Source organism: Lampetra fluviatilis, chromosome 65 (assembly GCF_964198595.1).
Source record: "Lampetra fluviatilis chromosome 65, kcLamFluv1.1, whole genome shotgun sequence".
Taxonomy (NCBI): Eukaryota; Metazoa; Chordata; class Hyperoartia; order Petromyzontiformes; family Petromyzontidae; genus Lampetra; species Lampetra fluviatilis.
The window spans coordinates 2,101,406-2,117,844 of NC_136339.1; the positions used below are offsets into that span (position 1 = coordinate 2,101,406).

A 16,439-nucleotide genomic window follows, 5' to 3' on the forward strand; every position below is an offset into this window, starting at 1 on the left:
ATTGTGGGCCTTGCCTGTAAAATTAACACGATGTATCCATAAAGCCGACTTGTTAAACCAGCTGGACTTAGGGGAGTCCCAGGACAGGTGCAGATAATCGTCACCGTGAGCAGCAGGGAGTCGAACTCGGGTTGCCGGCGTTTGTGGCGCAGCACATTAACCGCTACACTACTGCCCCCCCCTCACACACGCACACAGACAAAGATCACCCGTATAGCCTTAATAGTGCTGAAAGCGAGCACCTACAAAAATAAAGATCCCCATATAGCTTCAACAGATTCATATTCTTAGGTTTTTTCAGTAAAGTCAGGTAGGGGGGAAATAAATAAATAATAAAATACATAATAAAAATTGTCTAAAAAATAATAGAAATAAGATAAAAAATCACGACGTTTCGGAGACAACACGAGTCTCCGTCATCAGGTGGGACCGTCACAGCTGAATTTACTGTATGACTGTACAGACTGTTGGGGCAAGTGCTGTTAGCGAGCACCTACAAAGACAAAAATCCCCATATAGCCTCAACAGACTTTTGGGGCAAGTGCTGTTAGCGAGCACCTACAAAAATAAAGATCCCCATATAGCCTCAACAGACTGTTGGGGCAAGTGCTGTTAGCGAGCACCTACAAAGACAAAGATCCCCATATAGCCTCAACAGACTTTTGGGGCAAGTGCTGTTAGCGAGCACCTATGAAGGCTGGCACAGCACACTATGGGGATGGGTGGCTCATTTGAGGCTGAATCGACCTAGGGGAAGCCCCGGTCCTCGAGGAAGCTGTTGGCTAACCGCTACTCACTCCCCCCCCGCCCGCCCCACACGCATCCATGTCTCCAGGACGACAACTGGGGTGAGACCACCACAGTGGTGACGGGCACGTCTGAGCAGAGCACGTCGCGCGAGGACTTTGCGGCCCTCTTCCGCGAGCCCCCGGCACCCGAGGGCCGCGGCGGCTGCGCGGGCCGCCACGCCGGCCGCGCCGCCTCGGCCCTCCTGGGGGCCCTGGCCCTCCTGTCGCCCGTCGCCTTCCTGGCCATCCCGCACGCGCTCTGGCGCGACGAGCTGCAGCCCTGCGGCACCGCCTGCGAGGGCCTCTTCCTGTCGCTCGCCTTCAAGCTGCTGGCGCTCGCCGTGGGCACCTGGGCGCTGTTCGCCCGCGGGCCCCGACACGCGCTGCCCCGCGTGCGCGCGCTGCGGGCCCTCGTGCTCGCCCTCGGATTCCTGCTGCTGCTCGCGTTCTGGCTCTTCTTCGGCGCCCGCATCCTGGCGAGCCGCGACCCCGACTACCGCGGCATCGCGCAGTACGCGCTCTCGCTCGCCGACTCTCTGCTCTTCCTGCACTACCTGGCGCTGGTGCTGCTCGAGCTGCGCCAGCTGCGGCCCGCGTTCGCCGTCAAGGTGGTGCGCGCCACCGACGGGGAGAGCCGAGTCTACAGCCTCGGGCAGCTCAGGTACCGGGGGGGAGGTGGTGGTGGCCGCGGTGGCCGGTGGGGGGATGTTGACTGCCTCTCGGCCCTGGCGTGCGGGAGGTCGTGGGTCTCCGATCACCGGAACCCCCCCTGACATGATGCCCGTCGTGTATTTGGACGTATTTGCGGCGTAACGCACCGGTCCTCACAAAACCGGTGCTGAAATCTTAGATTCTGACTGACAGTCGTCTTGCGACCGCTTTCCGCATCACGAGGACTGATTTTTGACTCGCCATCACCAACCTCGCAAGATTTTCTGACCAGGGGTTGCAAAACGCGGGAAAATAAATTATTATTGCGAACATATATATGTTATATATAGTTTAACTCGTAGGCTTTAGCGACCAATATCACCCATAATATAGGTTTTTTTTGGGTTAGATCGCGTAAATATGAATGCGTCGTTAAACCCACAAATCTGGCTGTCGCCTGATGAAGCCAGTTGTAATTACTGTCGAAATGTCGTATTCAGATGTGCTCTCCAACACACCGGTTAGTGCTGCACTGGTAACGAATTGGCCGTGTCGGGTGGTGGCGGGCTTAACTATATCATGGTTATATATATTTATTTTTACCGCCAATCCGTTCAATCCGGAGTGTGCGCGTCTAGATCTGGGTCTCTCCCCCCGTGGTCGCGTGGATATTTCCTCCGGGTCCTCCGCTTTTTCATCCCTCCACATTCCGAATCGACGTCACGCGAAACATTCCAAACGGCGACGACGACGATAAGTCCCATTGAGCTACATAGCTCAATGGGACTTACCTGGTTAAATCAAACATTTTAAAAGGTTAAAATCGAATAAAAATTAAGGCGGAACTAGTGGAGTCCGTAGTTTTAGCGTAACGCCTTCTCCTGGCCAACCAGGGGTACGGCTCCTCTTCGACGCCCACGGTGAAGGAAGGGAGTTTCACACCCCATCCGTGTGCGATCCACCAACCCTCGCTGCTGCTGCCTCCACAGCGCTGGGTTACAGCTGCCACGTGCAGCAGCGTAGCCACCGCCGCCGCTACCACCAACACCACCACTACCACCACCACCGCTACCACCACCACCACCACCGCTACCACCACCACCACCGCTACCACCGCTACCACCACCGCCGCCGCTACCACCACCGCCGCCGCTACCACCACCGCTACCACCACCACCACTGCTACCACCACCACCACCGCTACCACCACCACCACCGCTACCACCACCACCACCACCGCCCGGCTAATAAATATCCCTGTGCATCCCCCTCCACCTCCACACCACTTTGCATCACCGTGACCTCCCACGCACCGCACTGTGGCCTCTCTCACCCCTGCCCCTCTCCTCCCCCTTTCCCTCTCCCCGTGATCTCCCACCACCCCCCACGACCCCCCCGACAACCTCCCAGGGGCGTACCCAGTGTCATCATGTTGTGCGCAGTGCAATAGGCCAGATGCTGTAAATAGTTTTAGTTTTAACATCCGGTCTTTAACGTGGTAGGTAGTTGCGTTCCTGAAGGACATCGCGTTATAGAAAACTCTGCGTTATAATAAATAATAATGTAGGGGGTAAAGCTCAGTCCGCGATAACAGGTTCGATGCGTAACGCGGCCGAACAAAGACGTGGGTAGCATCTAGACCAGTGGATCTTCACCTGAGCTTCACGCACCCCCTGGCGGGTGCGAGACACAGCCAGATTTTTTAGAAAGTAAATCGTCGAAAACACAAATGAAGCCACGGGCAACGTAAACAACAACTTTGGTCAGCCAAAACCCATGTAGTTATTACCATTGCACATTTTTTTGTTACGATTGACAACCGAAGGGGTGGCAAGGCTGCAGTAAAGGTTACGAACCGCCGGCGTAAAAGCATCCAGCAGCATCCCAACGCCTTGTGCGGTGGTGAAGCTACGCCGAGGCGGACGTCTTATGACCGTCGCATCTCAATTCGCCTGCGATAGAACGCGTTCCCCAACATGTCTCATCGCGTTCTATACAGTGAGGGAAAAAAGTATTTGATCCCCTGCTGATTTTGTACGTTTGCCCACTGACAAAGAAGTGATCAGTCTATAATTTTAATGGTAGGTTTATTTGAACAGTGAGAGACAGAATAACAACAACAAAATCCAGAAAAACGCATGTCAAAATGTTATAAATTGATTTGCATTTTAATGAGGGAAATAAGTATTTGACCCCTCTACAAAACATGACTTAGTACTTGGTGGCAAAACCCTTGTTGGCAATCACAGAGGTCAGACGTTTCTTGTAGTTGGCCACCAGGTTTTCACACATCTCAGGAGGGATTTTGTCCCACTCCTCTCAATTCGTCTTCGATAGAACGCATTCCCCAACACGTTCATCGCGTTCTATATATATGTATGTCAGTCCGATTTGCGTCGTGAAAGCCACGCGCGATCGCAGGACTGACCGTGCGTGTACCGCGTCCGCGTCCGCAGCATACAGAGCGCGAGCGTGTGCGTGCTGGAGAGCTACTACCGCGACTTCTCCGTCTACAACCCCGCGCTGCTCAAGGTGCCCAAGTCGCGCGCCCTCAAGCACCTCACAGGCTTCAAGGTGTACGACGTGGACGGTGAGACGGTGGGGGGGGGTGGGGGACAAGCGGGGGTGCCTGTGTGTGCCTCTGCGTGTCTGTGTGTGTTTGTCTGTGTGTGTCTGTGTGTGAGTGAGTGGTAGTGTAGCGGTTAGCGCGCTGTGCTACGAACCCGGCAGACCGATTTCGATTCCCGCTAACGGCCAACACCGGTGACAATTATCCGAACCGGTCCTGGGCCTCCCCTAGGTCGACTCGGCCTCAAATGAGTGCCCTGTGCAGTGTGTAGTAAACATCGCCGCCGGGGAGACAAAGGCGGCCAGGCGTTGTGCTGGCCACACCACCCCCTCGTGTGCTGTTCCGGCCTTCATAGGTGGTGCCACTCCCTAACCACACTTGCCCCAATAGTTCAGGCTATACAGGGTATATTTGTCATTATGTGTGCGTGGAGCAGTAGTGTAGTGGTTAAGGCACTGCGCTATGACACCCGCGACCCGAGTTGGAATCCCGCTCGCGGCCAACATCGGTGACGGTCCTGGGCCTCCCCTAGGTCGACTCATCCTCAAATGCTTAGCTGGCGCGGTGTGTAGTAAACACCGCCATTAGCGGAGACGATGGCGGCCGGGCGTGGTGCTGGCCACCCGCCCCACCTCGTGTGCCGTGCCGGCCTTCATAGGTGCGACTGGCTAACAGCACAAGCCCCAACCGTCTGTTACAGGCGACACGTGGGGGTTGGGGGTATCGTTTTCTCATGTGTTTGTGGCGCTAACGCGTCGTCGTCGTCGTCTGCGCCGCAGGCAACCCGAGCAACAACGTGGCGGGGCAGTCGCGGGCGATGATCGCGGCGGCTGCGAGGAGACGCGACTCGGGCCACAACGAGCTCTACTACGAGGAGATGGAGAACGAGCGGCGCATGCGCAAGCGGCGCGCGCGGTACGCTCGCACCAACAACAACAACCACGACAACCACAACAACAACCACACCAACAACAACAACCACAACAACCACCACAACCACCACAACAACCACAACAACACCAACAACCACAACAACACCAACAACCACAACAACAACAACAACCACAACAACACCAACAACCGCAACCACAACAACACCAACAACAACCACAACACCAACAACCACAACAACCACAACAACACCAACAACACTCAACGTTTTATTGTTACCAGGTAGGGCCCACGCTCGGCTACTATAGATCCCGATACCCATCAACCCCTTACCTGTCAACCCCTTGCCTGTCAACCCCTTGCCTGTCAACCCCTTGCCTGTCAACCCCTTGCCTGTCAACCCCTTACCTGTCAACCTGTCTACCCCTAATCAGCGCCTACCTTATCACAGACCAATTCAGACCTTATTGGTCACCCCGTGCCTCTTATAAATCTCAACGTTCATCCTACAAAGACCCTGCACAAGGGAGAAACGCAAACATTGACACATTTTATTATTTTGCCCGTATTGAAACGGCTCTGCGGCATATGGACCTGAAAACTCAATTTCCCTGTACAAGAATATTGGTAAACCGTATGGGTTGATGGGTATACGCAGTGGGTTCCACAGAGGCACACACTTGAACTTGGAGGCGAGACGTTTATTACAACACCCCAACAGGGTTTCTACATGAAGGTACACTGGTTAGCTAGACCACAACGGGGCGACTACATCACCGGGTCGGTCCACGATGCTGAGCGCAAAGACCGAGGATCGAAGAGACGCAGCACCGACGGGTTCCATTTCAACAGACAGCCGCGATCGCTCTCGGGACCTCCCTTTTATGCTTCCTAGAGGCGTGGCCGAAGGCGGAGCGAGGCCACGCCCCCTTTAGATCTCACCGGAAGGTTTTCGACCGAGCACCACGTGTCTCTCAAGCCGCCCTTTGGGCCCCCTGGCTACCCTGTCGCGGTCACGTGCCCTCTCGGGTTCACCCAGACTGCCACCTGCCCTCTCTCTGACCGTCACCAGAACCAGGGCAGCTTCCATGCCGTGCCTCCTCTGGTGTCAGGGAGAGGCTCCAGACGCACTAGACGCCATAGTGACTCCATTGACGTCACTCCATATATACTTCGCTCTTTTTCAGAAGTAACCTGGCCGTTGCAAATGATAGGGCGATGAAGTGGGCTTATCCATCATCATCATTGTCGTCGTGGTGCGAACATTTCTAGCAGCCAAATACTCTAAATGCGTGTCGATTATAAATGTGGAGGGGAATATCAGAGGGTCCGGAGAAAAATCCACGCGACCACGAGGTGGTTAACATCTTGGCATCTTGACGATGAGAGCGAGAGACACGAAAACTCCAAATGTACAGCAGGTGTCGGGGACCGGATCGAACTCGAAACCTCCTGCATACCAGGCGAGGTAGTTAACATCTTGCCACGACAACCGCTGCCCCACCACTCCTCCTTCAAGGCGTCGAGTCTGCACTAACGGCACACAACACTTGTGGCAAAACATGCAAACAAAGATGCCCTGATAATCTTTATATATAAAAGGGAAATGTGTGAATATGTGTGTCTGTTGGAAATGTTTAGCATACTTCCCGACATGCAAGAAACCTGAAATTTGGCATGTGGGTAGCTTCCAGACTGCACACAATGCAAAAAGTATAAAAATAGACTTTTGTATTTTGGGGGGGGGAGGGGCGGAATAATGGATATATTTTGCACGGCAAGTGAGCGGTGACGTCACATCTGTGATGTCACCCGCATGCGGCAGCGTCACGCAGTGTGCCTGCTGACGTCACGCATCCCCCCCCCCACCCTCTGCGGAGGCCGTGAGTTAATCCAAGACAGGAATGCAAGTCTCGGGCGAAGCCGGGTAGTATGAAGCTCGTTATAATTTCTGGCCATTGTCTTTGAAACCGATTTGTCTGCACCAGAGATGGCAGCCTTTTGTACGGCCGAGTGTCGTACAAATCAGCCTCAAATGACTACACCAGATACTCATTTGAAGCTGATTCGACCTTCGGGGAAGGCCCAACATCGGGATCAGATATTTTTTTTTTACCGATCTTAGCCATGAGCGGGAATCGAACTCGGGTCGCTGGGTTCTGAGATTGGGCGGTGAACGGAGGCACCCACCACCACCACCCTGCTACCTGCGGAAGTCTCTAAACGGGGGAGAGTTAATCGCAGAGCTGCGCTCGTTATCCCCGTTGAGTTGGCACCCGTTGGCTGGCTCGGTCGCCCGCTCGCTCGCCCGCTCATTCACCCACCCACCTGCTCACTCGCCCGTCCACCTGCTCACTCGCCCGCCCGCTCACTCACCCGCTCACTCACCCGCTTACCCGCTCGCTCGGCCCGCCCGGTCACCCACCCACCTGCTCACCCATCTACCTATTCACCCGCTCACCCGTCTACCTATTCACCCGCTCACCCTCCCGCTCACCCACCCGCCCGCCCGCCCTCCCCCAGGCTGGTGGTGGCGGCGGAGGAGGCGTTCACGCACGTGCGGCGCCTGCAGGACGAGGAGCAGCGTGCCGGCACGGGCCTCACTATGGACCCGCAGGAGGCGGCGCAGGCCATCTTCCCCTCGATGGCGCGAGCCCTGCAGAAGTATCTCCGCGCCACCAAGCAGCAGCCCTTCCACAGCATGGAGGGCATCCTCAAGCACCTGGCCCACTGCATCGCACACGACATGACGGCACGGGTACGCCCCCCTGAGACGTTGCGGGGGGTGGGGGTGGGTGGGTCACGGGGGGGGGGGAGGGGGGTTGAGAGAGAGGCCACAGGGGGGTGCGTGGGAGGTCACGGTGATGCGATGGGAGGTTAGTGGTGTGGAGGTGGAGGGGGATGCATAGGGATATTACTGGTAGGAACCTCCTGGTTACACCAGCCCACAGGGGATTATTGTGTCCGTCCGTCATGCATCCAAAAATGGGAGGGGGTGGAGTGGGGAGGGTGGGGAGGGGCAGAGTGGGGAGGGTGGGGCTGGGTGGGGGGTCGGAGGGGTGGCGCTGGGTGGGGAGGGGCTGGTCACCCTGTGGTGCCCTTATAAAACTCAACGTTTAACCTACTCACGCCGGCTTGTGCCCGCCCTCACAGTCGGCCATATTTGCGGAATACACCACGCCGCCGTTGACCCTGGCCATTGACCGAGCAACCCAACGTTCCTACCAGCTCCCTCCGCAGGAATGTGTTTATTAGCCGGGCGGTGGTGTTGGTGGTAGCGGTGGTGGTGGCTACGCTGCTGCACGTGGTAGTTGTAACCCAGCGCTGTGGAGGCAGCAGCAGCGAGGGTTGGTGGATCGCACACAGATGGGGTGTGAAACACCCTTCCCGTGGGCGTAGAGGAGGAGCCGTACCCTGGCTCGCCAGGAGAAGGCGGTACGCCAAAAATGTGGACTCCACCAGTTCCAGTTCTGTTTCTATTCAATTTTAACATTTTTAATTTTTATTTAACCAGTTAAGGCCCACTGAGCTATGTAGCTCTTTTTCAGAAGTGACCTGGCCACAAATTATAGCTGAACGATGACGTGGCTTATCATCACGTCGACGTTTATAGCAGCCAACTGCTCTAAGTGCTTGACGTTGATTATACATGTGCAGGGAAAAACTGGAGGACCCGGAGAAAAATACACAGGGAGAGAGAGAGACACACACAAACTCCAAATATACAGCAGCAGACGTCAGGGTCGGGATCGAACCCACAACCTCCTGTATACCGGGCGAGGCAGTTAACATCTCCTAGCCACCGTGATGATGATGAGAGAGAGACATGCAAACTCCAAATATACAGCAGCAGGCGTCAGGGTCGGGATCGAACCCACGACCTCCTGTATACCAGGCGAGGCAGTTAACATCTTGCCGCTACATCGAGATGGGATCGAGGGTTTCCCCCTTCCTCGCACACGCGCGTGCATTTTCTCGGAGCGCTCCCGTTTCCTCCCACATGCAAACACTCGGTAATTGCTCGATAACACCTTCGTATACAGAGGACTGCAGAGCTTGGCCGAGGGGGGGGGAGGGGGCAATTGTTGGTAGCGCCGGCTTGTCTGTGGATCCTCCTCTCTGCCTACGCGAGGGAGCGAATGCCGTGCAACGGCGGCGGTACCGGTAACCCTTTCCCGTTGTGATGACGTACGTCTGTACATCATCGGAACGGAATCGGAAGAAAAATGTTCACTTTGTTGGTACCGAGGCTCCCACAGGGCCGTGAAGCGGTGGGAGGGCGCGCGTGGCACTGGTCTCAGCCCAGAGCCACGCCAATCAACATTGATCAAACTGCGCCCACTGTTGTGTAAAGATATTGCAACTACTGTACTGTAGAGGCGATCACGTGGATGCCACACAATTGTTCGGTTTAAGCACCGCGTGACTTGTACTACACATTTCCTAGAATAACAACGGTGTACAACTGTTTAAAGATTATTAATGTGCGCCATAGTGGCAAATCCACGCATTACTGACTCACGTCAGAACCTCGGGAACCGCGGTCACCCCGCGCGCGTATAACCGCGAGTCGACCCTAATAACAAATGACGGTAAATGACGGCGACAATCGGCGCGCGGATCTTCCGCAGGCCTTCCTGGAGAAGTACCTGAGCCCGGGCCCCACGGTGCAGTACGAGCCGGACAAGTGGCAGAGCTCCCAGTGGCGCCTGCTGAGCGCCGAGCCTGTGACGTCGGCGCTGCGCGACGGCACCGCCTTCTCGCTGGCGCGCGCCGACCTCTGCCTCGTGGTGACGGTGTCACGAGCACCACGCTTCACCCTCTCCGAGACCTTCCTCGACCCCAAGTCGCACAAGTTCGTGCTGCGCCTGCAGTCGGAGACCTCCGTGTGAGGCCGGCGCGGCCGACGACGGGTGGGGGAGGTCACATGGCGGGGCGGGGGGGGGCAGTGTCTCATGGGTAAGGCCTGCGGTGTGTGGAACTTGACAAGTGTATCGGTTGCCACCTTTGTCAGGGTTTGACCCGAGGGTTTGTTTGTATTTTTCTACTTGCCTGCTTACCACCCCCCATCCCTCCCCCACCACCGGGGAGAGTCCGGGAGTTTGGCATCATCGTTGTTCCTTCCTCGACCCCCAAGTTGCACAAGTTTCTGCTGCGCCCACAGCCGGGAGACTTCCGCCTCTGCCGCCGCTGCTGCTGTGGTGGTGATGGCGGTGGCGGTGTTCAAGGGCCGGGGAGGTCACACGGCAGAGGAGGTCACACGGTAGAGGAGGTCACACGGCGGAGGTGCAGTGGGGGGCGGATGGAGGAGTGTATTGTGGGTAAAGCCGCTGTGTCGCTGGGGGACTTGACGCGTGTATGGGGTTGCCATCTTTGTCTGGGTTTGACCGCTGGAGGTTTTTTTTTTTACTCGCCTACCCTCGGGAGAGTCCGGGAGTTTGGCATCGATGTTCGTTTGGCAGGAATTGATCTGTGCCGAGATCTGGCGGTGGTGGAATTGTATCCAACGGTATCGTCGTAGACCGCACGATTTTGATAGTGGACAGAGTGCTTGGCTGAGAAATACGTCTGGGGGATTTGTCTTGTTGGGAAAGGTTGGCAACCGTAACCCCACCCACCCATTTCGTTCACTCACCCATTCAACACCCCATCCACCCACTCGAATACTAACACATTCACCAACTCGCCCACCCACTCGTTCATTCACCCGTTCACCAACCCACCCACTCGTTCACTCACCCATTTACCAACCCGCACACCCGACTGGCTCGCTGACTTACACATTCACCCACTTATTCGCCCACTTGCTCGCTCACCCACCACCTAACTAGGGTTTGCCACCTGGTCCGTGTCTGACCTAGTCAGTACGGTCTGAGATATGCCATCGGTTCGCGTGGCAGTAATGGATTTGTAACCGACATCTATCTAGCGGTATTGCCGTGCTGAACTTCATTGCGGAAAACTTGTGCACGGTTTTTTGACAATACACCTGCTGCCGACGATGAGACATTATATATATACATCGGGGTTTGGTCTACAGTGTAAAAAAAAAAAGGGGTCAACTCCACTTCGTTTTTCTAAGTTTGTGAAGATCAAAGGACGACCGCGGGCGGCTTGTAGAGTTGTCCCATCGTGGGGCAGAGGGGGGAGAAGGAGGCATCGTCGGTAGCGTCTGGGCGATGCCGAAAGCCAACGAGCGGGCAGTCGTATCTGTGTTTGTGCGCGCGCGTGTGAACTTCTGTCGTGCCCATCGGAGGTGCGCGGGGGGGGGGAGACAACAAACTAACACACAACAAAAAGCTGTTCTATATTAATGAGATTGTGTTTGTGTGTGTGTGTAAGTTGGAGCCTCTTTCGCAACGTACATAGCCAGCCGTGCTCGCCGGAGGTGCATGGGGGGAGGGGGCGGGGGCGGAAAACAAACTCACACAACAAGCAGTTGTAGAGAAATGAGGGTTTGTGTGTATATGTTTGAACTTCTATCGCACCGTACGTCGCCAGCCGTGCTCATTGGAGGTGCGTAGGGCGGGGAAAGACAACAAACTAGACGTGCAACAAAGAGCAGTTTTAAAGCAGTGACTTTTCAATCTGATTGGCAGCCCCAAATCAATGTGGACATTCCGCTTTGCTATGATGGGGGGGGGGGGTGGATGCAGTTTATAATCTTTTAGGGACGACCACTGTTGACTTACCTCAAAGTATTTTAATAACTTTTTTAGTGAATTACGTCAAGAGGCGGCACGGTCAAGTTGCATTTCGTTCGCTTCTGTGGAACTTGGGACCGTTTTAATCAAAATCAAACTCCCTTGGCGGTGGCAGCGGCGGCGGCGGTGGTGGCGGCGGCGGCCGTCTCTCGTCTTGAGGCCGGCGCGTGTGTTTTTCTAACGGTGATTATCAATGTCGGCTTGTGACGCGTCGTCACTGCGTAGCATTGGCCCGCTCTCGCACACGCAGCAGGAGAGCGGGGACGGCCGAGAGGTGCGATGAGGAGAGACGGGCGGCGGGAAGTTAGCAGCAGCAGCAGCAGCATCGTGGCCATGACCTGGGCTCGCTTCGGACAGTCAACCCTAACCTCCGAATTCCTCCGTTATACAGGGACGAACAATTTGGGTTCCAGAGGTCTTCGTAAATAGATTTCTTCGTCAGTCCCAACTGGTTCTTCACGTTCTGCAGATGTCGATTCCACTGGTTCTTCACGTTCTGCAGATGTAGATGTCGCTGCTTCTTCACATTCTGCAGATGCCACTGGTTCTTCACGTTCTACAGATGTAGATGCCACTGGTTCTTCACGTTCTACAGATGTAGATGCCACTGGTTCTTCACATTCTGCAGATGTAGATGCCACTGGCTCTTCACGTTCTGCAGATGTAGATGCCACTGGTTCTTCACATTCTGCAGATGCCACTGGTTCTTCACGTTCTGCAGATGTCAATTCCACTGGTTCTTCAGGTTCTGCAGATTTCAATTCCACTGGTTCTTCGCGTTCTGAGATGTAGATGCCACTGGTTTTTCATGTTCTGAGATGTAGATGCCACTGGTTCTTCATGTTCTGCAGATGTAGATACCACTGGTTCTTCATGTTCTGAGATGTAGATACCACTGGTTCTTCGCGTTCTGAGATGTAGATGCCACTGGTTCTTCATGTTCTGAGATGTAGATGCCACTGGTTTTTCATGTTCTGAGATGTAGATGCCACTGGTTCTTCATGTTCTGCAGATGTAGATACCACTGGTTTTTCATGTTCTGCAGATGTAGATGCCACTGGTTCTTAAAGTTCTGCAGATGTAGATGCCACTGGTTCTTAAAGTTCTGCAGATGTAGATGCCACTGGTTCTTCACGTTCTGAGATGTAGATGTCACTGGTTCCTCACATTCTGTAGATGTAGATGTCACTGGTTCTTCGCGTTCTGAGATGTAGATGCCACTGGTTCTTCACGTTCTGCAGATGTAGATGCCACTGCTTCTTCACGTTCTGCAGACGTAGATGCCACCACCGCCATCTGTTGCGCGTCGGTTGAACTTACGACTCTCGGCCCGAACGGGCAACTAGACCCTACGGCCAGGTTTGTTCGTATCGTTGAAAGCTCGTACGTCGAATGTTCATATCTCCGAATGTCCGTAAGCGCAGGAGTCGCTGTAGGAGGCGTCATCGGCAGCAGTGTGCCTGAGCGGTTAAAACACGCAGGGAGGGGGACATTGGGGAGTGGAGTTTCACTTGTCGAACACTTGAGCTCACACGAATCTCGCTTCTGTGACACGATGGTGGAGGGGGCGGGTTGGGGTGAGGAGAGGGGGAATTGGGCTCTCATTAACTCCTGAGAACTGGATTCAAGACAAAACGATCGCGGGCAAAAATCCAAACTCCGTGTCCAGCAGGCGTTGGTGGTGGCAGCAGCTTCTCTTGTCATTGGGAGAAGTCAACAGTGGTGGTGCCAGGGGGTGGGGTGGGGGGTGCAGGATATTGGGTTGTGGACTCTTTGAGTTGTGAGCCAGGAGGACTGCCTATGGAGATAGACAGAGCTCCCCCCGCCAACACACTTTGGAATTCGATTTCATTTTTTCCGTTGAGTTTTAAATTAAAGGGGGGAGAAGAAAAAAAAATCCGTATCTTTAAGACAGCCTCCCCACCCCCCCCCCCCCCGAGCCTTCGGCAAAGCCTCTGTGGCCAATTCCACATTCTCACATTCTCCTCCAGCCCAAATCAACGAGAACAAATTCACTGTCTCTGTCTCCTTCGCTGCCCACTGGGCCTAGTTAGACGCGCGGTGGGCATCCTCGCCGATTCTTTGATTTAAATCTCGATTCTTACAATGGCGCCGCTCGCGATATCCCCTCATGGCGTATCCCCACCTCCACGCGCCCGTGAGAAGCGATCGGCGACGTTTGAGACGTGGATCGGCGAGCGCCGTACGACGGAGAATGAACGAACTTGAACCGAATCGTTACGGCCCGGGGTGGGCATAACCCCGATGCCAACTCCCGTGAGTGGCGGTGGGCTGGGTGTGTGGGGGGACGACGCTTGTGCCTGCGTCGTTGCGCGTGTCCCCCCAAGGGAGGAGGGTAGACATGGCGCCGTCCTGCGGCGATTGACCGCGCCGCGCCAGATCGTCCGTCCGTCCGCGCTGATGCAGGGCTTCCGTGTGGGACTGCGATGGCTGTGTGAGCGCGCATGCTCCACGGGCGAGCGGGCGAGCGAGAGCCACTTTTAGTCGTCGATCTCTGTCAGTTGTGCGGCGTTTTTCCGATCCACGCAGTTGCGAATGGCAAACACGCAACTGCTGGATTCACCTCTCATACCCCAGCAGGCCAACGGATGGGGCGCCCACCGGTACGTCCGCGTGCATGTTGGAACTTCTTTCGCGCCGTACGTAGCCGACTGTGCCAAGCGGCGGTGCGGGGGGTGGGGTGGGGGGGGTGATGGACACCTGAACGTTGACCGCCGTAGCTGCTTTTGGCGCACCCACCTCCAGAGAGGAGCGACCGTTCGTTTTGTGGCCGCGTCTTGCTGTACCGCGTAGCCTGATGATGTAGATGATGTTCCTGTCATGGCCGCTGATTCGGGTCACAGCGGTCGGCCTCCAGCGACGTTGGGCCATCGGTATCGTGACGTCACCACCCCCCCCCCCCCCGTTTTTTTACTGGAATGACGTCCTTCTCATTTGTCGTTTGTGTTTTTAATATTTTAGTTTTGTGTTATCCTCGATAATGAACGTAGCAGATCGTTTGTGTATAGAGATGAAATGTAAGAGCCATCGTCGTCGTCGTGTACATAAAGGGGCTTGCGTGTCCTGTAGCGTGTCGTAGTGTTTCTAACCCCACCTCGTCTGCTCTGCATTCCTCAGACTTGGGGGTAACGTCTAACACATGAATTGCCTTTTTTTTTAATCTCACTCTCTCTCTCTCTCGCTCTTCTTTATTTTTTGCGTCCTGTGTTTTTAAAAACAACACTAAGTTATTCGATCGCTCGAGATTTTTCTTTTTTGATTTGAGACACAAAATACTTCTGCGTCCGGGGTCAGGAGGGGGGAGCGTGCCTCTCCCGCGCGAGTCGGAACCGTTGACGGTTTTTCTCTACACACACACGCACACACACACGCGCGCACACACACGCTCACACGCGCAAAGACAAATATGGAATCGAACTCGGGGTCGCCGTGTCCGTAGCACAGCGCGCTAGCCGCTACACTACCCGCTACACTACCGCTCCCCGCACACACACACACACACGTACACTTATATACTGGTAGCTGCGTTCCCTCACTACTAGCTGCGTTCTCGATGGATTCAACAACGCGCCCTCCTCCTCCCCATGCCGTTGTGAAACGGGGTGGGGGGGGGGTCCAGACCCTGCTCAGAACACAACAAGCCGTGCCTTGTTTACATTTTTACATTCAAGTTAAGCGCCCACTTCACCTCCGCACCAACTCGCTTCCCATTGTCGTCTTAGGATGGAAGCTTTTCTTCCGGTCCGTCCATCCGTCGCTTTGTCGTGAACTGATGTAGCAAAGATTACCCCCCCCCCTCCTGCATTCCCCGCGTACCCCCCCCCCCATCCTCGCATCGCCCGCGTCTCGTGTTATGACATCAGAGGAACAGTTCCCACTATTAAAGGATTTTTTTAAATTTTACCAGGCATTGGTCGCGTGGATTTTTCTACCGGGTCCCTCCCGGCTTACCCCCCCCCCTTTTCACATTGTAGAATCGACGTCACGTGCTTGTAGAGTGCGTTCGGCTGCTATAGATGTCCACACCACGACGACGATGATGATGATCATCAGCCGCCACTCGTTTGAGCCGTGGCCGCGTGGATTTTTCTCCCGGGGGTCCTGCCGCTTTACTCGGCGATGATGGAGAGGCAACTTCGTTGAGCCGCTGTCACTTGCGATGGCCAAGAGCTGCGAAGCTCAGTAGGGCCTTACCTCGTGAAATAAAAAATGTTTGTTTGTTTCGCGCTCCCAGGATGGGTGGGAATTTGGAGTTGTTATGCAGTGATGCCACCGCCGCCGCCACCACCACCGCTGAGGCTGTCTGCGCTAGCGGCCAACGCAGCGTGACCGGCGATCGCCAGCTGCGTTACCCGCGAGTCTGAGACAGGCGTCTGAGACGCACGTTGAACCACGGTAGGAGCGGCAGCAGGGGACCGCTCGCGATGTGCGCTGTGATGAAGCTTACGGCTCCTCGTCGTCATCATCATCGTCGCTGCGACCACCCCTCTCATCCCGCATGCCCCCCCCCTCCTCCTCTGTGCACGCTCCCTGTGCAGAAACTTAGCATTTTGCCCGAAAAGTGCGAGTAGCCAGAGTAGTTGGTGCCGGAATCTGTTCGCTATCAAAACTAAAACACCCTTCCACGGACGGTTTTTTATTTTTCTATTATTATTGTTGTTGTTGTCACCGTCGGTGTAGTTGTATTTTTTTAATGATGTCAAACATTTTCAACTACTGATGTTAAAAACAAAAACTATAGTGTTAACGGTTACCGTGTGGTGTGGGGGGCGGTGGGGTGGAGGTCATGGAGTCACGTGGGGGTCACGTGGGGGT

The 16,439-nt window shown here is 55.1% G+C and overlaps 1 protein-coding gene across 2 annotated transcripts in view; it reads left to right on the forward strand.

Moving 5' to 3' along the window:
- The window catches only part of LOC144952068 (vang-like protein 1), a 43,940-nt gene extending 28,413 nt beyond the window's left edge, over positions 1-15,527 (forward strand). For both annotated transcript variants that reach the window (XM_078882467.1, XM_078882469.1), the window contains exons 4-8: positions 836-1,449; positions 3,896-4,029; positions 4,788-4,923; positions 7,423-7,657; positions 9,531-15,527. In XM_078882467.1, the coding sequence (XP_078738593.1) occupies positions 836-1,449; positions 3,896-4,029; positions 4,788-4,923; positions 7,423-7,657; positions 9,531-9,791 (1,380 nt within the window). In that variant the 3' untranslated portion in view covers positions 9,792-15,527. The remainder of the gene's footprint in view (positions 1-835; positions 1,450-3,895; positions 4,030-4,787; positions 4,924-7,422; positions 7,658-9,530) is intronic.
- The last annotated feature ends 912 nt before the right edge of the window (positions 15,528-16,439 follow it).